At 36.5% G+C, this 26,882-nt stretch overlaps 1 protein-coding gene across 3 annotated transcripts; it reads right to left on the bottom strand.

Annotated features, from left to right (window-relative positions):
• Window positions 1-26,882, bottom strand: LOC145680361 (endochitinase-like). Of its 3 annotated transcripts, none has more exons than XM_081750772.1 (10): window positions 26,778-26,882; window positions 21,908-21,985; window positions 18,764-18,948; window positions 16,691-16,856; window positions 11,603-11,822; window positions 8,954-9,080; window positions 8,501-8,671; window positions 7,897-7,975; window positions 3,760-3,959; window positions 1-179 (listed from the first exon to the last, which is right to left on the bottom strand). In XM_081750772.1, the coding sequence occupies exons 2-10, from the start codon at window positions 21,960-21,962 to the stop codon at window positions 171-173; spliced, it is 1,212 nt and encodes a 403-aa protein (XP_081606898.1). In that variant the 5' UTR covers window positions 21,963-21,985; window positions 26,778-26,882; the 3' UTR covers window positions 1-170. The 3 variants fall into 3 exon arrangements, with proteins under 3 accessions (XP_081606898.1, XP_081606900.1, XP_081606899.1); XM_081750774.1 differs by having other exon boundaries at window positions 1-176; XM_081750773.1 differs by having other exon boundaries at window positions 1-121.

Raw genomic sequence — 26,882 nt, 5'->3', positions numbered from 1 at the left:
ACCATTCCATAGGTACTTTATTAGCATTTACAAAATATTGACATTCTTTTTAATCTTCTCCTGTTTGTGATTGCTCCAAGATCAGGTTCCACCCAAGTAAACAGATGTCTTGTGATTATTTCTGTTGAAAGAAGATGAAAAATCAGAACTTTGCTAAAATCAGAACTCAATCAACTCTGCTGAAAAAGAAATTAGATATGGTCTTACTTTAAAACCACTTTAAAACCATCAAGTTACTTTAAAATAACTTTTTTTCTAAGTTTCAGATTGAAACATGTACTTATTTTACATGGGTAAGGGCAAATCCCCATACATAGTTATCGAGAATATCGGGAAAAAATCATTTTTAGTAAACTTTAGAATGTAATGCTTTAATAAAATCATCCGATGAATTAAGGTAATGCTAACGTTGAAGAATACCCTCCTTATTAAACATTAGCACAACGACAGTACACAATATGGCTACTGAGATCTGTAATTATTTAACTAAAATGTCCAAAAATGGAACATAAAGGTACTAACCAATTTAATGAATTCACCTCTATTGAAAAGACTAAAGTTGTCTGGCTTGGTAACGGTCAGACAAAAACCACACCTCCGGGCTTTTGGTGATGTATGTTGGGACAAATTCCGTACTACGTGAAGAGCAGTAGAACCATCGTGTGCATTGAACTGAGCATACGGTCACGGTGTAAAATCGGCAACCTCGCTGATTCCCAAAGAGAGCAAATTGTTGGAGATCGGTTATGTGTTACGAGCTTGACAAAAGGAACAAGTATGTTGGTGTTTCGCCAGGGACAATCACCAAAGTGATGACATCCCTCAAAACTCTCGATAAAACTACATCGGCGAAGAGCAAGAGTGGTCGGTAGAAACTGCCAATGTTAGGCCCTGCTGAGTATTTTAAGCGGATTGTCACTCAGAACCGTCGTGCGACCGTAGTACAACTCAAGGAGTGCTTCTAACAGCCTTGGTCGACAATCACGGTCCGTCACGAATTACATGACATGGATAATACAAGGTCGGGGTACTCTAGCGAAACCGTTGACAAGGGACCATAACACTTTAGCACGAGGCCAATGATACCTCGAACATTCAACATAGAAAGCTGATGATTGAAAACGTGTGATATGGTCGGATTTCTTTATTTCAAGATACGGGCCGTGCTTATATTTAGCAGATGTCTAACGAAGTGTATGATCCGCAATATCTCCACCCAACCGGGAAACATGGCGGCGGTCCTGTTATGCTGGATGTCGAAATATCTTGCTTCAGTGTATTCTGTGTTGACGCTTGCCTCTCACGTCACTGCCCTTAATTATGTCGCCATTTTAGAAGACCATGTGCATCCTATGGTCCTGGCGACGTTACCGGACAAAGATGCCATTTTCCAGGGTGATAATATACCCATTCGTACAGTTGAAGTTGTTGTAGCGTAGGGGAAACGTAGTCCAACGCCATGTTAATAAGCTAAGTTCCATTTTTTTATGTTTAGAGTGTGAAGGTATCAATCACTCTATACTAGATCGAGCTAAAAAACAAAAATGAAAGAAATAGGGTACATACTCACGCGTAGTGCTAGAAGAAATTGAAATGAAATGAAATTTTTGAGCTTTACGTCCCACGGTTATGCCGGTTAGGCTAAAGGAGACGGTGATGATCAGTAATGAATGAAATGGTGGAATGAAGAAAGTGGGAGGAAACGGGAGAACCCCGAGAAAACCCACGCACACGGTGTTTGTCCACCACAAAGTTCACTTGGCGGGGGCTGGGATCGAACCCGGGACGCGGGACCCCAAGCACCAGAGGTGAACGCTCTACCACTGAGCCACCGCGGCCCCCTCGAAGAAATTGAGAACAACGAATCTTTATGTCACTAAAAAGCACTATATATATATATATATATATATACTTTACTGTAAAGATTCTTTATGTATTTTATATATAAACACTGTTAAGTAACAGTTCATTGTCTTCTAACAATACCACACATACTCCTGACAGTAACACACAAGCTATTTCTAAAATACTCTTAATAAGAAATGAAACAAATTTTAGAAAGAGCACCCGTTACCTTCTGATTGTTTATTTTATTTATATGTAAGCAAAGATCCTTTACTTTACACATAGATCCTTTACACTCCACAAAGATCCTTTACACATATCTTAATGGTATTTTAAGAGTTTAGATTGCTGGCTTCGTCTTAACCCTTAATACACCAAGCGGGGTCCTCTAGAGACCCCAGAGGATGATATTTAATGATACTGTTGCAACTATAAGAACCAATTTATTCTCGATTTTTATATGTGCCCTGCATCCTTTTGAGATATATTAGATCAATGATACGTTCGTTAAAAAAAAAGTGCAAAAAAATAAGTTGAGAAATTAAAATAATACTTGGGATCCCTGGAAGACCCCAGTTTTGTAAACAACTTTGACGATTTAGGCTTGGTGCGTTAAGGGTTAATATGCACCAAACAACACCTTCACACGGCTCTCGTAAGAGTAAACATTCTTATTCTTGTAATAGCAACTGCTTAGTCTCTAGTAATAGTATACAAAATTGCACTGGCGCAAATCTCGGGAGGATGAGAAGGATATATCCCCCAATCTTGGCACTGGAAGGGGACTGTCACCTCCACAATAATCCGATTTGAAATGGGTACCTTGCCTAAGAAGAAACGTACCCATTATAAATATGCATGTATTCAGATTTCAGAATGTGTTCAGGGCACTGATATGTAGTACTAGTTCATCTATATCGCCTGATATACACCGTGTATACTTTATACAACAGGTTCACCTCAGAAATCAGATTCGTCTACCGTAATATTAGTCTCATCTCCCCCTCCCCATAATAAGCCTCAAATCTGTCAACTTCCCAGTGATGAAGACAACTATGCTCCCCTGACTCTCCACAGCATTGTTTATCAACTTCATAAATATTTTGAACATCACTTAAAAAAAAGCAAGATTATGGGAACGATCTTACCCGTCCCCCCAATGTTGAAGACAGATTTGTGCCGTTGCAAGATTGTTCGGTTTATATCGAAACAAGTTTGAAGGATTCTGACTCTACAAACAAACATCGCCACTACTACCAATGGTATTCTTTTGGACTTACAACACTGTGAACTATCGTCTGACATCGCAATTCCCATTGCAAATAATTATAATGAAGTACAGTCAAGAGAATTCCACATCATTTCTCCTTTATGGTTTTCACTAAGTAATGAGAGCAATCTTGTAGACATTGTTATATTAGTCCAAATGCGAAGAAACTAATTGTTCTGGGCTCAGAGCTTTCGAGAATGTGATGAAAGGAATTAACACATATCGCCGCGTCCAGTTTCATATTATGATAGAACCTGAGGGCACACTAATAATGACTCGGGTTGCATGTTTCTGGTACGTTGCTAAATCGGTCGGATATAATCCTAACAACAATGTATACCATATTTTGGTCGATACTGTTGCTTTATTTTCTGATACAATATCGATTTTGTGAAGTACGAGACCTACTGTGAGTTTCAAATCACACCGGGACTTGAATCCTGTTGAGTTGGGTGGTGTACAGACTATTATATACCTCAAACAGAACAGGCCCTTTCCCACCACTTTGTCATGCCCCCACGAAAGATAGAACACAAAACCATGTATTAGACCCGGCAGATCCATGCACTACGTCATTCTCGTGCTACGAAGGATTTAAACTTACAATAAATAAACAAATTTACTCTCTAATTGTAACAACTTACTTTAAAGGTGCTGGGTACCGTATAATTCCTTAATCCTTCGTGTACCGTGGTGAGAATAGGATTTTCTCCATCGCCACAATTATCCAAAAAGTCATCTTGATTCACTGCCCACACCATGGCGCCACCGTAGCCATTCTCTTTGATGAAGTCTACTTTGTAGCCTACACTTTGGGGATCATCATAGCCTATCCATGTTTCTCCTGTTAAAGATATTTTTGTTATTATTGTAAAGTGACAAAAAGACTTTCATAGATATAAGTAATGATATACAAGAGAAAGAAGTTTACAGATGAGTCCCTTATATGGTCCTAAGAGCTGTAATTATTTTAGTCAAGAGTTAATCAATATTTAAATTTTATTACATATATTAGTTATTGATCCAAATTAAGTAAAAAAAAATAGAAAAATTGCAGAAATTCAGTTCAGTTAACTACTTGGTTAATATCTTGCATTGTAAGTTGGAACTGTGACACTCATATTTAGAAAGCAAGACCAATGCATACTCAGGTAATAAATATTGTCAAAAATTATTTTTCAGCACCTCAACTTCCTTCTGTCAAATAATGTTTGTATGTAGTGTGTTCAAAAAGAAACCGAACTTCTGCTATAACATCTTTTCTGCTCATTGTACGTACAACATTTTTAAGCTTATGAAAAATAGGATGGATGGGGCACAATGGGAGTCTGATGTTTTGTCAGATAACTGCGGGTGAGAAGCGAAGTGTGAGTAGGTGCATTAGCACTCTGTACCATTCGAGTCTGGTTTTCCCACAATTCAGGCATCTTCCTACGCGAAACATCCCTCAACCGAGCTGAAATGTCTTGGTGAAACTGTTTGTTTACTGTCTGACTACGTGATACGAATTCCTGATGGTCAATGCCCAGGGACGTATGCAGGAATTTATTTTGGGAGGAGTCTAAAGCGTTTCGGGGGGGGTCCAAATACAATTTGAGGGTAAATTATATGAAAATTTCTAAAATTGCCCCTAAAAGTAGACTAAATTTACAAAAAACTCGGGATTTCGGAGGGAGACCGGACTCCCAGGACCCCCCTGCGTACGCCCCTGACAATGCTTTTCCAATCATAAAACACAACCAACATCACTTTGATCTTTGACAAACTCATGCTTTTTTTTTTTTTTGACGAGAAGATCCTGAAGGAATTGAAAAGCAATTGAAATGTCTCTGTAAATGTTTTGTCAAATTTGTAGCCAAATTTTTAGGGTTGCGCACGAGACAAAATTTGTGGCTGTCTCGTCTCGAAAATGTACTGTAAAAGTGATGTCTCGACTCGAAAAATGTATATTTTTCTATTGGAAGAGCCGTGTCTCGATTCGAATTTTATCAAGAAAATCCTGTCTCGACTCGTCTCGTGCGCATCCCTACAATTTTTACACATACGGTTTTCTTCAAACTTTTCCATTGTCACTGTATTATTAGTGCGAGAAACAGCTTTCTGCACGTGCTCACTTCAACAGCTGTAGCTTGGCGGCTAAGGGTCATAGAGAAACGAGATAAATGCCAGTTTGTTGTCTAAACTTCTCGCTAGGTACGATCAGTAGCCACAACGCGCTCCTTGTATCGGTTAGTGCGCTATTTCAAAAATTCGGTTTCTTTTTGAACACACCTCGTAATCCCAAACAATTTTCCAGTGCATTTAATTTTCTGAATGTTTATTTAACGACATAATGCTCTTACGATATATTTCTATACAGATTCAATTTTGTTTATTAATATCGTAAGATATACTATTTCAACTAACTTATGTATTATATTCTTGATATTGCAAATTAGTATCTTATATAAATGGACATGGGTAGGGCCCTCAAGTCCACTTTTGGTCATTGTGAACAAGGGCGCCGACCCTGGTCCCCTCATTGTATTTGTAAATTTATATTTGGCATAATTTGAATGCAATTTGTCTTAAAAATCCTCATATATGCTTTCTGCATTTGAATGCCCCCCAAATTTGCAGAGAAATCGGCGCCCTTGATTGTGAACATATTACATATCTCTATCTGAAGCTTCTTCCGGTGCTTAGAAAAGTCTTCTGATATTGAAAACTAGCAGCGTTCACCCCGCTTCGCTGCGGTCACCCCGGAACGCAATAAACTTTGTTACTTAGATAATTTTTACTTTTTCGCTTTCAAGTGATATGATAAAAACCATAGAAGATTGCAGTAAATGTTAACATTATATCGCCTGTCATTTATGTTAACCCGCCCCGTTTCGCTGCGGTCACCCCGGAACGCAATAAACTTTGTTACTTAGATAATTTTTACTTTTTCGCTTTCAAGTGATATGATAAAAACCATAGTAGATTGCAGTAAATGTTAACATTATAGCGCCTGTCATTTATGTTAACCCCCCGAGTGACACGGTCATGCGGGTTGCATATAAATACGTTTATTTTTATACCTATGATGAACTAACAAAGGATTTGTACGTTATGGACACTTGAATGGTCAATTATCTCAAGACACTGGTAATTAAAAATTAAAGTGATATGATAAAAACCATCTAGGGTCCAAATCCTAATAACCCCCCAAAAATAAAAGAAATTGGTTCAGCCGTATTAGCGTGATGAGGGAACAAAGGATTTGTACGTTCTCTTTTATAATATAGATAGTGCTTGTAATATTAAAAAAAAAAAAAAAAAAACAGCGTTGATTTGTCTATATACGCATTTAAACAGGTTTTACAAATTTTATGCATCTTTTACTCACAATCTTGGTAATTGGAATTTAATTCTTTATGCTCTGAACGACCCATACATGTGGAGATCCTTTTTTTTTTAACGAGGCAATTATTTAACTTGAAATCTGTAGTTCTTTATGGTATTCATGTGCCTACCATTTGAGATTTTTTTTAAACTACGATATGCATAACAATCAGAAGTCTTATAGAACGACTGTGTCAGGCTATCCGTCTGTCGGTAGGTATAAGACCAAAAACGGTAAGAAATATCGAGAAGCAGTTGTTTTGGAATTGATTCAGCCTCTAAAGAATATTTTCTATCACATTCGTTACACTCTGTATTCAAACCGGAAGTTGTGGGAATTAACAATTTCCGGTTTCACTATAGCACAAAAAACAGTAAGGTAAAATAACAACAACAAAAAAAGATCCAGTCCCTGAAGAAAAGGTATTATTTTTACCCTTAAATTTCTACTAAAAATTTGGGGGCACGGTGGGTCAGTGATAGAGCACTTTCCTGAGGTGTGTGGGGTCCCTGGTTCGATCTCCGGCCAACTACATCGTGACAGCGAGTTTTCTCTGGGTACGCCCGTTTCCTCCCACACCCTTATCCCACCAATTATTCCATCATCATTCACTTTCCTTAATTCGTCTCCCTTAATATAAAGGGCATAATCGTGGGACGTTAAACTGAAATATTTTTTCTGCTAAAAACGGAACTGTTACAAACTTTCTACTGTTTCCGGTTTTAATATTGGTCTCCATAGAACAAAAACTTTAAAATATAGCGACAAACTGTCTTTTTTAAAAAAAATCAACTCAACATCCCAAGAATAGATTCTATTTACTCAATAAATTCTCTATTTACACTGGAAATGATAGAAATTAATCACTTTTGGTTTCACATTATTCATAATAGAACATGGGCGGCAATAGATACCGAAAAATTTGTATTTTGAAATTTATTCTTTATCTCGAGTGTAAATTTCATTTCCACCTTTACCCTTTTGAATTTTCTCTCCGATGTACAAATAAGGTTCTACCTTTGATATTATCCCTCCATTGTAACCAGGAGTCATTGGTCTATACTTCTTCCAATTTCAGAATTAAATTACTATTGTTAGGAAGTCTATCCTAGTTTCACATTGTGAAACGAAACTCATTTTTTTCATCTATTGAATGTAACAATTAAATCTAGTTTCTTCAGCTTTCCGTGGGGTTACATCTTTAATTACTTATTTCCTAACGTGGCATTGTGTTTTGTTATAGGGTATAATAATATATTAAATCCTTTACTTAATATGTGCACGCCAATAGTCAAAGAAATCTCCCCCTTGAAAACTAAATTTCTGGCATCGCTACTGGAATGGTATAGATTAAGATGATGAATCACACAAGAACGTATATCAAGGAAATATATGTTCAATGCAATAGTCCTACCTTTGTAAATATAAGGTGCTAGTCCGATCTTATCCCATTCTCTTGTCCAGCCATCTTCCGTTACAAGAGCTGTGCAGATCTGCAGAAGAAATTAAATTAAATCAGCAAAATACTTAGCTGTTGAATTTACAAATAGCAAGGAAAAAAAGCTTTAAATGAATGTGCTTTTCGCATCTGTTAGCCGCTTAAACTAAAAACTTCGTTCTTCTAATATCGAAATCGGCGTAAGTATTTGTCTACGAGTCCAGTTTTACTCTTGAGTGAGGCGGGATTATTTTTAATATACAGTGATTAACCTTCGGAAGATTTAATGCAAAACTTCATATGATTTTCATGATTTTTGCCGAAAAATAAAATAAAATAAACTTAAAATTAACTGATTTTAAAAACGCTCTAAAAAGCAGCAAATAAAAATTTCTTTTAAAAAACAAAAAATGATTTATTACTACAACGTCTAAAACTTTTTGAAGTCTGCTGTGCCCAGCTAACGAATTAATGCGTCATAAAATTACCAGCCTGCTCAAAATAGCAACATTAATAAATTATATTGTTCTCTTCATTTCTAAATTCAATTATACCAAGTATCATAGTCTTGAAATCTTACCTCTTCATATGGATTCTCTGAATATTGATCATTTTCATTGTATATAGTAGGTGCTCCCAGTTCATGTTGGTCGGGATCTGCTAGTTGATATCTGTGTCCATATACAGCAATACCAACCACTAGCTTTTCTTTAGGACAACCCAAGCTTTCCCACAAAGCTAAACCTCCTTCCTGCAAATAAACAATAAAAAAAACTTGTGTATTTATTCAAGAACAAAAAACAGAAAAGTACCAGTTTTCGGCGCTGAGACAATATTACACGCCCTGTGATTTAACTTGAGTTACAAGATCTCCCACGGTCAATCGACCCAAAAGTTTCTTGCATCAAAGACAGTGAAGTTAACCTTTCAAGCTGAATAGAACCGCAATTAAACAAGTAGTTCATGATTGTACAAGATTAATAACATAGAAACGAATTTGCAATGTCAATACAGAAAAGTTTATCACACTTACCACTGTGAAATTGGCATGCGACTGATCGTCCAATTCTGGGCGTGGGTGTAAAGGAGCAGGAACATCAGCATAACCATCCCAAGGACCTCGCAGATCATAAGCGTATGTGTACAATGCATCTGCAATGCTAAAAATCAAAGTATAAATACAACAATTTGGTAGCAATGTAAGAATTCATAACACAAGTTTTCATTTACATATTCAAAATGAGTCAGTGATAATGGCGCATCCACGGGAAAGATGACTGAGGTAACCATGCCCATTAAGCTATCCGTCATCTTACGCCAACTTTAAAGCGAATTCCATTTAACACATGTACTCGAATGAAACGTGACGTCACTATTAAAACATTTTGCTAACAAATAGAGATGTAACGACTCGAATAAAAGATATCTTTAAAAAAACGAAATTTTCTGATGTTTGGGAAATTCTAGACTTTTAAAAATATTTCAAATTTAATGGACGAATCCACTTGGTACGTTCCACTTTGGTTTTCTCATTGTAACACACACACACAAAAAATAAGTACCGCATTCTGAAGAGAGAATCCTGAAAAATACAAGAATCGAAAAAAATCAGCCATTCGATAAAATAGAAAAAGTGCAAATAGTTGGACGAACTTTAATTCTAACGAATTACTTATACAACTATTAGTAACGTTGAACAATAAAAATTATGTTAAACAATAAGCAGAGTTATGTGAATAACAATGTTAAAACTAACATCATACCCAAAACAACTCTTTATACATTTAATTTTGTAACCTGAACTCTCTGAAGTTTAGGGTAAAATGTTTCCAGAACAGTGAACGAGATAAAAAGCAAGACAAAATTTTATTTTAAAAAAGAAAGATTTGTATCTGTTTCTTGCTGCTTATGGTACTTTATTCTTGCCTGTTAGATCGCATTTAGGCAACCAAGTATATATATATATAAGATGCATAATTTCCAAGAAACTTGACAATATAGTTAGGCAACCAAAACGACACTTGAGATATGATGGTTGCATAACGTACACTTGCTGGAAACAACTGCAATATCAGTTTGAAAAGTAATCAAGGCTGTCAGCTGCGAATTGAACGTAGGACAAACAAGTACTGAGTATTGTAAACATACCTTCTTAATTTTAGAATCCACTATAGAGATGCGAGTGGTATCTAAACAAGAAAGCCATAAAAAGTAAAATTTCCGTTTTCACCCCAAAAGGGTTCTTATGGGGAAAAAGCCTCAAGCAGGTAAGACTTTTTTTTCATCACTGCTAACAAGTGACACTTGTTATCGTTCAAAGTGAATTTAACCGTCAATATGCTGTTTCAGCTGTAGTACCACACTAAGATTCTCTTTCGAAAGTTCAAGTTTACTGAGTGTACACTAAGAAAGAAACATGATACCGTAAATACTGTAAAAATACATCATTTCGTCGAAACTCTAGCTTTAGATTGCCCAACGAACAAAGAGCTGTGTACGCCTGCCAGCAGCGGTGGGCAATTGTTCCCCTTCCTCCTTGATTTTCGACAGAGGCTCCGTTTATTCGAAATTCATGTCAAAACAGGTCAGATTTGCTTACTGATACACTCTATCGTATTTAATATGTTTACTGTGGTTAGTAAAGTTAACCAATGTACATCAATAAATGCATCAAATATTATGTGTATGAAGGATGTGTATTCGTGATTTTGCTTGTGTGTCGGTGACATAGGTGTCCAAACTCGCGAGCCCGACGCTCACGAGCTCGGCACTCCCGCTCAACCGGGCTCGGGCTCAATGAAATAAATGAGCGCGAGCCCAAGTGAGTGCGAGCCCAGTTGAGAGAAGTGAGTGCGAGTCCGAGTAAGCGCGAGCCCACTTGAGATTAGTGAGCACGAGCCCCAGTGAGCGCGAACCCAATCGAAAGAAGTGAGTGCGAGCCCGAGTGAGTGCGAGCCCAGTCAAGAGAGATGAGCGCGAGCCCAGTTGAGACAGGTGAGCGCGAGCCCGAGTGAGTGCGAGCCCAGTCAAAAGAGATGAGCGCGAGCCCGCGTGAGTGCGAGCCCAGCCAAAAGAGATGAGTGCGAGCCCGAGTGAGCGCGAGCCCAGTTGAGACAGGTGAGCGCGAGCGGGAGCGAGCCCAGTGGAAAATGGCCATCTATGATCGGTGATCCCCCTCCTTGGAAAACATTCTGCGGGAAATGAAATATTTCAGTCCAACAATTATGTCCAACGTTAAGTCCAACGATTATGCATTTTCAGCTAAGGGAGACGTATGATTAAGGCAAGTGAATGAAAATGGAAGGATCGATGGAATGAGAGTGTGGGAGGACACGAGAGTACCCTGAGAAAAACCACAGATACAATTTTGTCCACCACTAACTTACTTGACAGAGGATCAAACCAGGGACCCCAGACATCAGAGGTAAGCCTCTACCACTGAGAAACCGTGCTCCCAAAAAATCCTGAGGTAGCCTACTTTCTGGTTGTGTGTTAATGTTACCAGTTTGCATCTTTAGCAGAGAGTTAGTTTTGAACCTGGTTTTTTATGGCATGGCTAATGTGGCATCACGATACAATTTATACCAACTAACATCACTATTATTGACAATGTGCACATCTTTACGTGTTTTGTTTAATTTATACCAAATTATTACGGTTTATTTTAAGAATGCCTAATTACCTGCAAAGTTCATCAACGTGATATCCATTATCAATGAGAGTTTCGTTCATAGGAACAACAACGCTTATTTCAAAGTTTCCAGCGTCACTCAGTGCTTGCCTCAACTCCTGGAGGAACACCTGGAAGTTATCCTTGTCTTCTGGACGTCCTCCCATGAAAGGATCTCCGGGATAGTCCCAATCAATGTCCACTCCATCGAAGTTATACTCCAACAAAAGATCTATAAGTATTTTAATTAATTTGTAATCTCTAAACCAAATAATGTTAATAATGGTACTTATATAACTACTAGAATTATAATTAATAATTATTATTATATTGGATATAAAAATGTAGAACCGATATTTGAAAATTAGATTCGTTTTCTTTTTTTAGAATCAAGGTCATATGAGATGCGGACCTACAGTTCAAAGTCAAATCTGAACCACCATAATGCATTCAAGTTTCTTAATTTTCTCCCGCTGGGAATCGATCCCGGTACCACATGCGACAAAGGCACACTCGCTAGCCATTAAACCAGTAGGGATGACTAATGCTATATTTATTACGTAATAATTGTATACTAGGGTTGATTTTGGAGTGAACTCACAGAGTAGTTCTAGGTCATTTTCTTTCTTTTTTTGTGCAAGCGGTCCCAGATTCGATTCCCGGTGAAGCCACTCGGTCAATAAACTGTAAAAAGCTTTTTCTGGACAGCCATCCTTAGTGAGATTTCCCTGACTTCTCGTCATTCACACCAGACAAATGCCGGGATAGTACCTAACGTAGGTCCTAGGCAACTTCCTTCCCTTACCTCGGATAGTGTGCTCGTCGAGGGACGTCTCAATCATACGTGGTGGGCTAAATGACCATAAATGCCGAAAGCCCAGAAATCTAAATCCTAAATCCTTTCTTTTTTTTTTAAAAAAAAAACTACTTAACTTATCAGTATCTCTTCAGCTGAATCTAGTGTCAACACTAGCTTTAATCTCTTAGCATGGGGCAAGTAAAGAGGCAGAGAGAAGCTCCTGCGGGGCAACTTCTTTTTTTAATACCAGAAAGGATACTTCTGTAAGACTTGACCTAATAAAACATAACTATTTTATGCAGTGAGAGGGAAGACATATCAATCTGAAGGAGCTCACCCCCTTCGCCCCTTTGAGCTATGTCATGGTTGGATGTGCGCTTGATATCAAGAGATTTTATAGGATCTTCCTATGTGTTCTAATGAAATACGAACAATTGCTGGGATACCTAACCTTTCAGAAAAGAATGTTCAATGTTGACATATTTTAAAATATTCGCAATGCTTATTATTAATTTTATCCCTCCCCTTAAAGCTTGACAACTCTTTCTCAATAATATACTTGTATTTTGTCTGGCTGCACCAACGTGTACACTCACGGGGTACACACCATCAGCACTCTTTACAATCTTTCGAACACTGATTTCATGGTGCATGCCTTATATAAAATCTATGCTTTTAAGTTGAATGCATGTAGTATGTATTGCTTATCATTCATGTGTATAAGTTGTACTCTTACGTTTAATAACTTTTGGAGAAGTGAAGGGCGTACACCCAAGAAAAATACGGTAACAGAGGGAATTATTATTATTATTATTATTATTATTATTATTATTATTATTATTATTATTATTATTATTATTATTATTATTATTATTATTATTATTATTGTTTACAACCCATCAGCGTAATGCTATTTTCTTTGACCTTTAACGGAAGTATAATACTTTTATTGCTGTTAATATCGCTGACGAAATTTGACTGTTCCAGTTCGTCAACAAATCGCATCCAGACGTGTTTATTCGTCTATTTCTAATATATAAGTGGCGGCTGTTGAGGGAGGTTACGTCAGTAAAAATTTGAAATTGTATCGCTACCAGTTAAGGGAGAACACATTATAGCTATAGTGAGTTTCCTGCCCTTAGCTTGTAGCGGCAAAATTAAAATTTTTATCGATCGCAGTGTTGCCAATTTCGGCAAAATTCACTAAGTTTAAAGAATTCGACTTCCGGGATAGCGGCAAATAATATAACTTTTTGTTGGGTGACTTTTAAATGACGATTTGGTGACTTCCTTACAAATCTAGCTACTTATGTGCTGGGAGCAATTTGTCCTTCTGTAATAAAACTCTGTTAGTTCGAAGCACTTTTAACGTAAGTTTGTTTATTTAAATCAAAACAAGCGCAGAGGCTTTGACAAGTATACACTGTATGATTACCTCTACAGAAACTCACTTTGCTTTTGGTTAACCCTTGCCATCTAACAGAGAATAATTTTGATCTTAACTTGCCCCCTTAAGTTTGCAGAGATTATGTTGAGCAGAAGAGCTAATCCAAAATTATCGATAGAAGCGTGAGTGAAATGAATGTTTTTTTTTTATTCGTAGATTTTTAACTCATATATTTTTTCTAATCTCATTTTTTAATTCACCGAAGCAAAAATAATTCTAAAGTAATATGTAGTACTATATACACCCTCCATTCCAAAAGAAACCGAACGTTTTAAAAAAACAAAAAAGCAATGTACATTTTGGAACAAATCATTTTTATTAGTCAATGTATTCCCTTCTGCATCGATACACATATTTGCACGCTCCAACAAGGAATGGTCTTTAGGACGGCGGTCGTCGCCTTCTCAATGGCATCAATCTATGCGTGCCACTTTCCTTTCATCGCCAAATGCAGTTTCGGGAACAGATAGAAATCGCACGGAGCGAGATCTGGTGAATAGGGCGGATGATGCAACCGAATAATGTGATTTTTGACCAAAAATTCAGTTACAAGTCGCGAACGATGTGATGGTGCATTATCGTCCAAAAGAGCCCAACTGCCGATTTCGCGATATTCGGGCCGAATACGACGAATTCTTGTCAGCAAACGCTTCATGACGCCCAAGTAAAACTCTCCAGTGACTGTCTGACCGGGCTGAACAAATTTTTTGTGGATAATTCCTTTTGAATCGTAAAAACAAATCAGCATCACCTTAACTTTTGACTTCACCAAGCGACTTTTTTTGGGTGTTCCTTCATCCGGCGCTCTCCATTCAGCACTTTGCCGCTTTGTTTCGGGCTCATATTCAAAACACCACGTCTCGTCACCAGTTACAATCGATTTCAAGAAGTTTCGATCCTGCTGAGCACTTTTAACGATGTCTTTGCAATGCGCAAGTCGATCAACTTTTTGGTCTTCGGTGAGTTTGTGTGGTACAAACCGCGAATTAACCTTCTTAAGGCCCAAAACTTCGGTCAAAATGCGGTATGCGGTTGTTTGAGGAATGCCTAATTCCATTTCAATAACTTTCACTGACGATTTTTTGTTATGTTTGAAGAATTCACGCACTTTTTCGATGTTTTCTTCCGATAATCCGGTTCTGGGACGGCCTGATCTTTCGTCATCATCCAGCGTCTCTTTACCCGATTTGAATCGCCTGAACCACTCGTAAACTTGCGTACGGGATAGACACTCATCACCATATGCATTTTGTAGCATTTGGTGCGTTTCACTAAAAGTTTTACCCAGTTTAACACAAAACTCAATTGCAGCTCGTTGTTTGAAACTCATTTTCCGACCGATGTACACAACACACTGACAGTTGAAACGCAATAACTTTGTTGCCGTGCATCCAAATGTCATGACATTTATACCAGTTGTCAATGAGGGACTACGCCATCTACCGGTAAAATATTACAACAGATGGCACTAGTGGTACTATTTGTTTTCAAAAGTTCGGTTTCTTTTGGAATGGAGGGTGTATATAAATGTTGCACCGTAAAGAAATTATTGTTAAGGTATATAATCTAAATGATATATTATTATTGTTAGTAACGTATGGTTCATTTGATTGTTTACTTCTACATTTCTGTAGCGTGCGTAGGACTATGGCCCGAAAATACAGTATGTCTATGATCACAACCTACTATACCAATATCTATACATTCTGTCAAGAAAGTACCTGGAATTGGTCAATAAAAACACAAGATATGCATTCTTCATCCAAATTTATTGTATCGCCTTCCAAGTAGGTCCCTTCCGAAATAATACACTTATACCAACAAATAATCCAATCATCAAAACATTTTTGAAACACATTTTCCGGAATCGACTCCAGTACTCGCTGCGAATTCTCTTTGATGTCTTCTGTCGACTGAAAATGGGTGCCTCGAAGTGGTAGTTTGAGTTTCGGAAAAAGAGAAAAAAAAAGTCTTCCGGTGCCAGATCAGGGGAATACAGTGGTTGTTCGATAAGATTTGTTGAGTTTTTGGCCAGAAATTCGTTCACAGTGATAGCTTTGTCAGATGGTACGTCGGCACTAGTCGAGCGGAAATACGTTTCATGCCCAAATAACCGTTTAAAATGATACAAATTGATTCGTGAGACACACAAGTTTTAGCAGCGATCTCTCTCAGACTTAAACGACGATTTTCAGTCACCATTTTTTTTTATACTTTAGTGATGTTAAGTTCAGTTGATGAGGTTGATGATCGACCAGAACGAGACAAATCTTCACCATATCTAGACCGCTTTGAATCCACTGCACCACTCATAAAGTCGATTCACCGTATGCCTTATGTAATGTTTTCAGCGCTTCGGGACACAAAATTCCATTTGCAATGCAACATTTCAGACAGATTCTTTGTTCGATATTTTTATCTATTTAAAAATCGCCCACACACGCCCACTTGTAATGAACTGACAAATGGAGCACTGTAAACAAACAAACAGATGGAACTCAAACTCCGCGTGAGCATAGAGGGCAGTTGTGCTAACATTGAGACAAGAATAATTTAGACGCTCTGTTTCACTGGGATTTGTAAATGTATATACAATTCCCGGTACTTTCTTGACAGAATGTATATCAATATATAGCAACTTTTCGCCCAAAATTGGAGTGATTTCATCTCCCATTTGGGGACTTTTTGTGCCAACTTTTTGTCAACACTTTACTGACGTGCCATTCTTATGAGCTGCCATTGATATTGTTCGTTATAACACATCGTTTCTTCCAAGTTTTGTAATGCGATTTATCAAGAATTGTAAATCGCAACGTTTAATTACTTTAAAAAAAATATGTTGCAGTTAACGTACCAATAGTAGAGTTGATAAAAATCTGTCTACGCTCTTCAGCAGCGAGCATGTCAGATGGATAAACCCATGCTCCAAGAGACAGAGTGGTCTTCAAACCTGGCTCCTCCTTTTTCAGATCAGTGAATCTTCTAAAATCACCAGGAAGTCCATCATGATCAAGCTCCCTCTGCAAACAAAATAATATGTATCATGATAGGAAGAATATAGATAGTAGGTTATTTGAAATGGCACAGTGCATGCAGAAACAATAAACAAATATATTTTCTTCCATACAAGACAATGGACAAGGAAAGGCGCCAGATCCACTGATGTCAACAATATAATAAAATTTTCAAAACGAAAAATTTGGCGAATCTTAGACCTCCCAAAGACCCTATAATATTATATTAATAACTTTTGGTAGTGGGTGAGGAAGAAATAAGAAATGGTGGTATGTAAAAATAATCAAAAAACGACTAATATTTGTGTTCTATCCATAGCTTTGAGGGTTGTCGCTGAGATGAATAGTGACACTCCTGAAGTTGTTTAAGTCCAAATTCATCCGCCATCAGTATGATTAATGAAGGTTCAGAGTGACAGGGGACGATATTTGAAGAAATAATCGAGAACAATCTATGTTACTGTCCAATTCATAGTTTTCGGGGTCGCTGAGATGAATAGTGGAAATGCAAATTCCGCTTAAGTGCAAATTCAGCCCCATTCGCATGAATAGACAGAAGGGTGAGGGGTAGTGTGGGACAGAGATGGTCAGATTATGGACTTTTGTCATTACATTCTAACTGAAAAACGTATTCTAAAGAGAATATGGATTCAAATATTTTCCGTAAACTAATTTCCGTGTGCGAAGAAGGGGCATTTCTGCTAGATATTTACAAAATATAACCTATGGAATATATTTCAGTTTTTCAATTAAATTCTTTGTTACACTTTGAACACTCATCAAAGTCGGCAGGAGTTCGAATCAGTTGAAAGTTACCCTGTCGTTCAGTGGCACTCGTATGAGTTTTGTCTCATGAGCGCCTATAATCACTCGACTATACCACTACCGATATCTTTTTTTTTCTACACCGTCGTGTAACTTATTCATTCGCAGGGATACTGCTGCCACTAAGCTAGCATGCTCTCGTCGTGTTCTGCTAAGTTTGTGGAAATTAAAATTCCCTTATAACAATAAAGGCTGATTTAGGCTGTTCACTCAGAAACGTTGAACGTCCAGCAACATATCCTGGAGAAGATTGATCCAATCATCCAAGCAGCTACTACGCTCTATATTGAATACACTATGTGTCTAAATGAATACGTTACTTTAACAAGGGCAAATATTTTCATTTAACCCTTTAGGGACGAGTGTGGCATATAAAATAATTTCATTAAGAACGGTCGTTTCCGTCCATTATAAACACATTTGGACAGACAGGATAGGTGCGGTTTAAAAGCCCTATTTACGTTTAATTTGTCAAATAAGTCATTCAATACCCAATCATATGTTTGAATGGCTTTCCGGACATCCATTTTCTTTGAATTTCTGAAAAAAAAAGACTGATAGCCGTCAATAAATCCTTTAGAGAAGGGTGTGGCTTATAAACACGCAACCGATTGTTCTGTTTGGGACGGGTGTCATATATAAATACACCTGGATGGAAAGGACGGGTGTACTTTAAAAACCCTTATTTGTGTTTAATTTATCAAATAAAATCATTTAATACCTAATCATAGGATTGATGGCTTTTTAGGGCGTCTATGTTTCGTCTCTGAAAAAAGACTGATAGCCATCAATAAACCCTTTAGAGACAGGTGCGGCTTATAAACACACAACCTATCGTTCCATTGAGGACGGGTATAATATATAATAAGAACATCTGGACGAAGAGGATGGGTGTGGTTTAAGAACCTTATTTGCGTTTAATTTGTCAATAAGTCATTCAATATAGTTGGATATGTTTTTGAGTGTCCATTTCTTTGCGTCTCTGAAGAAAAACTGACAGCCGTCCCTAAAGGGTTAAAAGGATGTAAATATTTTTTCAAGTCTATCTTGACAACATTACAAACAAAATATAAGTCAAAATGACTTACCTCTGGGTAATTGACTTTAATTTCCCATGTTTTGTTGTTCACCTCAACAAATGAATATATTAAATAGTTACACATTTGCGTTGGTATATGCTGGATGCCATAATTGGTTTCATTTGTTTGATTATAGATTCTCCAACCTTCGTAGTAACAAGCTAGACGAGCAGGGGAACAGGAAACCAAACACACTGAAATCAAGCCAAGAATAAATTGTTGTCATTACCTTGATGATGAAAATTCTGTTATTAAGAGTATGGTAAGTCTTCTGTTTCTCAAGATTTATATTAACTACTGTGCTGTACTAACCTTCTTGTCTAGATATAAGAATTATTGTCTCCAACATCTTGTATCTGTTATATTTCTCCTGTATTACGTATTTTCTCATTCTGTTATAATTTATTTCACGTTTCTTACAACATACATTTTCTTTTACATTTTTAACAATTTTTCTTTTTCCTTTTAATTATCTCTTACATTATTGTTTTCTCTTTTTGTTTCTTCAATATTTCTCCATTGACTTTCTACCTTACTTTGTCAATTCTTCTTCATACCTTCTTTCCATATACTTCTAATCATTTTTCATTACATATTTTTTGAGCTGTAGAGGGCACACCGTTTTATAATTCTTCTTTTGCAACTCTTTGTTCAACGACCTACAAAACACATTTTTTTCGTTTCCCTTTAGGCTTCTTTATTAGTCTTTCCTAACCTTCCTTTCATTTCTCGTTCACAGTTCAGGCTTTAATAATAATGTAACTACAAACATGAATCTAGTCACCTGCTCTCTTCTCTGTCTCCTACTAATACGAGGGGAAGTCAAAAAATTAAAAGGACTTTTGAGAAAAAGTACATTTATATTCTAATGATAGAAAACTGAACATACATTATTTTTTTTGCATACTCTCCCTGCATTTTCCCAACGTTTAACAAGTTTCTTGATTCCGTCGAAAAAAAAAAAAAGTTTTTCGGTTGCATCTGTAACCAATTTTGTACCGCATCAATTACTTCTGCAAGGGCTGCAAATTTTCTTCCCCTGAGTGCTTCCTTCAATGTAAGATGAAATATTTTGAACCATGACTGATATGTAAAGTATTGGCGATTTCGTCCACTTTGATTCATCAGTTTTCCATCACCATACCCTCAACGACTTTCAAATTGTTCTCAGTCGTTGACGTCTGCCCGATCTTTCCTCGTCACATAAAGAAGTTCTTCCTTGTTTAAAACGCTTTATCCATTCGTAGATCTTGCTTCACTATAAACAGCTGTCACCATACTGAGCTTACATTTGACTAATAATTTCCGCAAGTTTAACAGCTCTCGCAAACAAAAACCGAATCACTGTCCTTACTTCCTCCTTGGTGCAGGTCAACAATAGAGCTGCCATGTTGAACAATCTGCTACACTCCAACGACTAAAGAGTGACACGTTGCATGGAAGTGTTACAGACGACACTAAACGGCGTGACAAACATCTTGGCATTTGAAGGCGGCGCTCCAAGTTCCCTTTAAATTCTGCTAGCAAATGAGAGGTCAGCGGTATTGCCACGTTTATTTTGTACACATCCATGTCTATCTCCTGTCACCTAATCGCGCTGTAGTTTGTCTGCTTAGCCAAAGCCACACCCCTTTACCACTTGGCAACGTCGCGTCAGAGCTTACGTTTTATTCGTTTAGCTGAAATGCCAAGATGTTTGTCACAGGCTTTAATTCAGAGCTGGATACTAGCAGGTTTACCAAACCATAGTGTGAGAAATTCCTCTCGTATAATTCAGCAGTACAATACCCTCGCTCGAGTTATTATTTTTTGTTTTTCTTAATACTTATATCCATCCAATATTCTTTTTAACTTCTACTAAAATTTTCCATCATTCCGTTTAATTTTTGTTCCAGATTGCACATCAACAATCACATAATTAACGACCCTAATATACTTGGTCCTTTTATCCCCTACAGAAATGCCACCTTCAATGTGAAGTACTCTCTTCTCACTATATATTCTAAACAAATATTCAATCAAATTAGTATTCAAAGGAAATTATTCTGGAACTTCCCTTATATTTACACTTGCTTAATTATTTTTAGTCTAACATTTTAGTATAAAGAGAACTACATGGTATAGCATGATATGTCATTCAGCGAAAATGGATTGTGCATTATTTATTTTGCGAAACATTATACAGAAATTGGACTATACATATTCACTGCAAATACTTAAAGCTACCTAGCACATTCGTATCTTATGTACCCTATACTTAAATGGATGATTGCATTGATTATGGCTGTTTAGAGCTCAAAATTCTTAAAGTCCCACTTTGGGTAGCCCTATCTTCGGAAACAGAAACAAAAGATTTAAAAAACTTAAAGTTTTTAGTTTCAAAAGAAAGTCCTTGATAGATGACTGCATCTTCTGCGCAAATTCGCGTTTTTATGAAGTTTTTCAAGTCAAGTAAATCGTTCCAAATAATATATTCCTCATTTTCTTAGGGAGGATTTTTTTTAAAAATTAAGTCGGATATTGGAGACCCTACTTGAAGTTAATCAATTTTCTTGTAAACCTTGCCATTCATCGTGTAAGATGAATTTGTACAACTTAGTTCGTTTCTATTATTATGCATAGAGCCACCAAACCTTTAGTACTACTTCTTACAGTAATGATTTTTTAAGCATACAGAATGAATACAGTACAAAGGCGATTTCCGTAACTATTTATATACTTTCAAAATTATCTAGCTTACATAAAACAATATCTTGGTTTTAATATCTACTAACCTCTCTCTCCTCTAAACTATGTAATTTTTTTTAAAGTTTTGATTATGTATTTTAGTTTCTAGATTCGAGTCTTTGATTTCGTTATGTAAAATTTCCAAATTGTAGCTCCATTGAAGTACAGTCTTGTTTAAAAAGTCGACCCATTTAAAAAGTTCAACTCTCTTTAAGAGTTCTATTCTCACAGCTCTGTTTAAGAGTTCTGTTTAGTATTTTGCTGTGAAACAAAAATGTATAGCGAAAAAAGATTCTCATCTGCTTGATTCGCTTTCGCTAATGGGTTTTCAAAGAGGAATAATGCTTGGGATTCATTTTTTTGAACATTACTGTACATCTACAAGGATTTCTTAATTTTAGAGCATAAAAGAGAATTGAATCATACCTGTAATGGTCACGCTCGCAATGATGGATATTAGGAATAGTCTTTGTAACTTCATGTTCACACTTCCACTTTGTTTGCCTGAAATAAGAGAAATATTATGAAATAAACTTTGGAATTAAATGGATAGAAGACAATACATTTCAAGTCCTCTACAATCTTTTCCAAATTCTACTCGTTTGAAAAGCCTTCAACAATAGAAGACACTATTATCACTTCACTTTCAAAGTTTTGCTTGCTTATTTCAGAACCATTAATATGAATCATGCCTACGTCCGTATTTTGTACGAACTGTTTGTATTTTTGGCTCCATGTCCGTGTTCGTATCGTACAAATCATGATATAGGAAAATGTCCGTATTTGACAGCTTTTGAAGCTACCCGAAAACTTCCGAGTCGGGAATCACTACAATCTCGCGCGGAAAGAATTGTTTTCATCATATACCTTATATTTTAGTTACTATTAATAAAGTAGGTCATGTTTTTTAATAAATGTCTCATTATTCCATTGCAGGGTTCTTTTTGTTAGGTTTAGTATACGTAATTTAATGGCATGATTTATTACATTTGTGTTAATGAAAGAAAATTATAAAACATGTTAGTTTCCAATACTGTTTGAAGTATTACAGTAAACAATTGTGTGATACCTAAAATATTGTTTTTTTTAGGTAAGAAATTTCAAAATATTTACTCTCTGGTTCTTTGATGGGTCGTCATTTTAAGCGCTGGCGTCGTTAGCTTATAAATCTGGGGGGGAAGTCGGATGAATCAAAATCAAAATCATTTTTCCTACAAAAGTTATATATACAAAGCAGTATTGTTTCTTTAAATTTATATATTTGACTAAAATCTGGGGAGAAGCGTCTAGGGATGCTCACGAGACAAGATTTGTGACTGTCTCATTTCGAAAATGTGCTGTAAAAGTGATGTCTCGACTCGAAAAAATATATATTTTTCTATTGGAAGAGCCGTGTCTCGAATCGAATTTTGTGAGGAAAATCCTGTCTCGACTCGTCTCGTGCGCATTCCTAGAAGCGTCCCCCGACCCCTTCCCCCCGCTAACGACGCTCGTATTTTAAGGCTTGTTCGTATTTTGTATCAAAAAATTATGACAACCCTAATCATGCTCTTACCTCCTCCTTCACGTCAACTAATTAAACTTTTCCAAAGGTTCTTCTGAAATGAATGGTAATACTAGCTGAATAACATTCAGAAAATCTCCACAGCCTCTACTACAGAAGTCAGGTAATAATTGGGGAATTGGGAGAACCTGAAAAAACAATCTACGTACGCTGTAACCCATCACAAACTCACTTGATTTTGAATAAAATCAGAGAAAATTCACACTAGATGTGAAACCTTCAGTATCTTGCTCTCCATTGTTAACTTACTGAACGGTTAAGATTGTCAATACACTAATAACTAAAGCCTGAATTCTCTAATTATGAAATTTTAAACTTCCGCAACAGATAAGAAGTTGAAACAAATCGAGTGCTATGATTTTTGCTTCAGATTTGAAAGAGAAACAAACTTTGACTGCAAATATTTCGAACAAAGTTCCTTTTTTCCCGTAGAGTGATATAGAAAAGTAATTATTTACTTCAAACTGTACTCGTTACAACTTTGATGTTGTTTCAAGACAAACGGAGCACTTTCAGAAAAACAATTGAAAATTGTTTCTTATTTTTCTTGCACATGTTCCAAAACTGATTAAAAGTTATCATATTCCATTTTTAGAAAATGGACTTCCAGTGTTTAGCGGAAGTTGGAAGTTTGACTGTTTAACACAGCATTAGTATTTAGATATCATAGTATTTGATATTTAGACAAAGTTACAGTTTCCAAACTTAAGAGAGGTAAAAGATTAGATCCTATGGGTTAGGGTTAATTTTACATTACATTTTCAATGTCATTTTAAAACCAAAATTGACACTTCAGAAAAACCAGTAAATTTCCCTTTAGAGGTTCTTCATTGACTTTTAGCATATATTGATTATAAATACGAGTACACGCTCCATTCTGTACAATACTTCCCTTAACAGCTTTGTTAAGTCCAAGCCCGATATTTGGTGTCCAATTACTCGGGAACCAAAGGACTCCACTTGACCAAATTCGAAATGTTGGTGGGGGCGCAGTGGCTCAGTGGTAGAGCGTTCACCTCCGGTGCTTGGGGTCCATGGTTCGATGCCAGCTCGCGCCGTGTTAACTTTGTGGTGGACAAACACCGTGATCGTGGGTTTTCTTGGGGTTCTTCCGTTTCCTCCCACTTTCTTCATTCCACCATTTCATTCATTTCTCATAATCACCGTCTCGTTTAGCCTAACCGGCATAGCTGTGAGACGTAAAACTCAAAGATTTCATTTTTTTTTTTTCGAAATGGTATACCTTAACAACTTAACATGCGTATTAAATGTCGTTGTGAGTAGGCTTTTGGTCCTTGAATTTTTTCTATTAAGTTTGAGGTTTAGACTCAAATAAACCCAAACTTTGATGGAAAATAACTCCAGAATCAAAGCTTGGTAAATAATAGTATTTCAATGCGTACCAACTCATAAAGATCACTACCATGCCAAAATTTGTCAAGAATCAGATTATTTCCGTTCATCGTGTTGAACGAATATTTTGTGGGAAATTTGTCTATGTCCAAACTGTAACTTTTGTGGCTAATAACTAGAGAACGAAAGGTCTCCACTTGACCATATCTGAAATGGTAGTAGATTTTGATGATGGCACTTTATGCCGTTTACATGACTTTCATTAAGCCTGGGAAGATCAGGTCGGCAGGGCATTTGGCCACAAAGGAAGAAAGTAGGAACGCTTTCAAAGTTTTAGCTGAAAACCCAATTGGAAACATACCATGATAGATCTCGCAGAAATAGGAACACACAGTTGAAACTGGATTCGGTTGACTATGGACAATCAATATAGAAATCTTGTAAATGCGGCATTGAACCTTCAAGTTCTATAGGCCATAAAGTGAATTCGTACGGTTAATATTGTCACATACGGTTTGATATACTATCATGTTTTTGTTTCACGATTCTGAATATCATGTGAACCAAGTTAAAAATCTAGTACGAATTAACGGTCAAGGCCTGGAATTATATTTGGATTTAGATCGAGCTGAAGTTTTTGTGTTTTACCTTATGCAACTCCGAGTTTATAAAGAATATGACCTACTATTAATGTGGGCTCCTAATCACGACCGGGGCTTGGTTCCCGAAGCAGTACTAGTGGCTAGCGCTCGCGTCTTTGGTGCATGGGGATCCTAGTTCGGTTTCCGAAGGGAGACCCTTAAAATTTGAACGCGTTACGTAGGTTCAGATTCCACTATAAACTGTGGGTTCTCGATACTTATAGTCTTGATGCTAAAAATTGATGCTAAACTCCAAACAGTCAATCAACTGATCGAAAATTGAATTCGGTGCATTTATTAGTGCACAGACTCTAATGCAAGATCTATCCTCAGAATTCGGGCGTTTCCGAGCACATTGTCTCGCCCTCAAGAGAGCTAGACTCAAGGATGTTATAAAATAGAGGATCTGCTATACAACAAAATTGTGAAGACACAGTTTTGCCACCCCCCACTCTGCCGCTCCACCCAATAAGATCACATTGTTTTGAGCTAACGTTTATAGCGGAGACAAAAAGAGCCCATCAAATTCGGTTATTGGGTCGATGCTCAGTTGTTTCTTGGTTTCATTGAAGTAATAGGATGAACAGATCCTGTATTTTATAGCATCATTTGCTAGTCTACAGTAACTCGTACGGTTTAAGTATATATATATATATATATATATATATATATATATATATATATATATATATATATATATATATATATATATATATATATATATATATATATATATATATATATATATATATATATATATGAGTTCCTCTTCTTGAAAATTCCTTTAAAAATAGTTGAATAACTTAGCTTGTATAAATACGTAAATACGGAGGAAGAAACATTCTTAAATGATATTTTCAAAATATAGTGACCACCAAGTTAAAATTTTTGTGATCGAACTTCATGTAAATAGTTAAAATTTTGATCGAATTTCACTGATCAACGCTCAAAAGCAATAATCACAATGATGTTGCTTTTCTTTGATAATATCTTTTTGGCAAATTTACTGAAATACAGGGTGTCCCAGGAGGAAGGGGCAATATTTTGGGAAATGGTAGTATGAGTGATTCTAAGTAAAAAAGTTTATATGAACATAGGTCCTAATCTCAACGGTTTGTGAGCTACAGGATGTAAACCTTTTTTACGTTATATTGCGTATTGTTCACCCTGTACATATTCTACAGAGGTGGTACATAGCGGATTTGAAAGCTGATAGAATGACCTTTTCAACGATATGTAATATGTGGCACTGGTATTTTTGGAAGAGAAGTTATTGAGGGATATTTTGGAATCCGTGTTCCCATCAATTTCTTTAAAAAACCTTAACTTTCTCAAATTTCTCTTAATAGCTTCCCTTCCAAAGACAACACTGCCACATGCTGAATACCGTTGGATTGGTCATTCCATCACGTTCCAAATTCGCTATATCTTATCTCTGTAAAATAGTTACAGGGTGAACAATACGCAACAAAGTCAAAAATGGTTCACAACCTGTAACTCTCAAACCGTTAAGATTAGGACCTATGTTCATATGAACTCTATTGCTTACGTTAGAATCACTCATACTACCATTTCCCAAAACATTGCCCTTTCCTCGTGAGACACCCTGTATATACATTTAACTCTTTCGAGTAATTCTGAATGTTAGTAAACGGCCATAAATACCAAAATGAAAGACATTTAATTCTGGTAAACTTAATGTTGCACAATTATAAAGATTATTTGAAGACTTACTTACCTTAATCAGAAACCAAAAGCAACATGAATCATCTAATGGTTTGATTATGTCTTTTATCTAGTAACAGCCATTACTGATTAATACATGTCTTATCAAGTGTTTTAG

The sequence above is a fragment of the Thermobia domestica genome, chromosome 3, assembly GCF_964235325.1.
Source record: "Thermobia domestica chromosome 3, izTheDome1.hap1.1, whole genome shotgun sequence".
NCBI lineage: Eukaryota > Metazoa > Arthropoda > Insecta > Zygentoma > Lepismatidae > Thermobia > Thermobia domestica.
The sequence above is the reverse complement of the archived record's forward strand: the minus strand, read 5'-3'. Positions and strand labels throughout refer to the sequence as shown.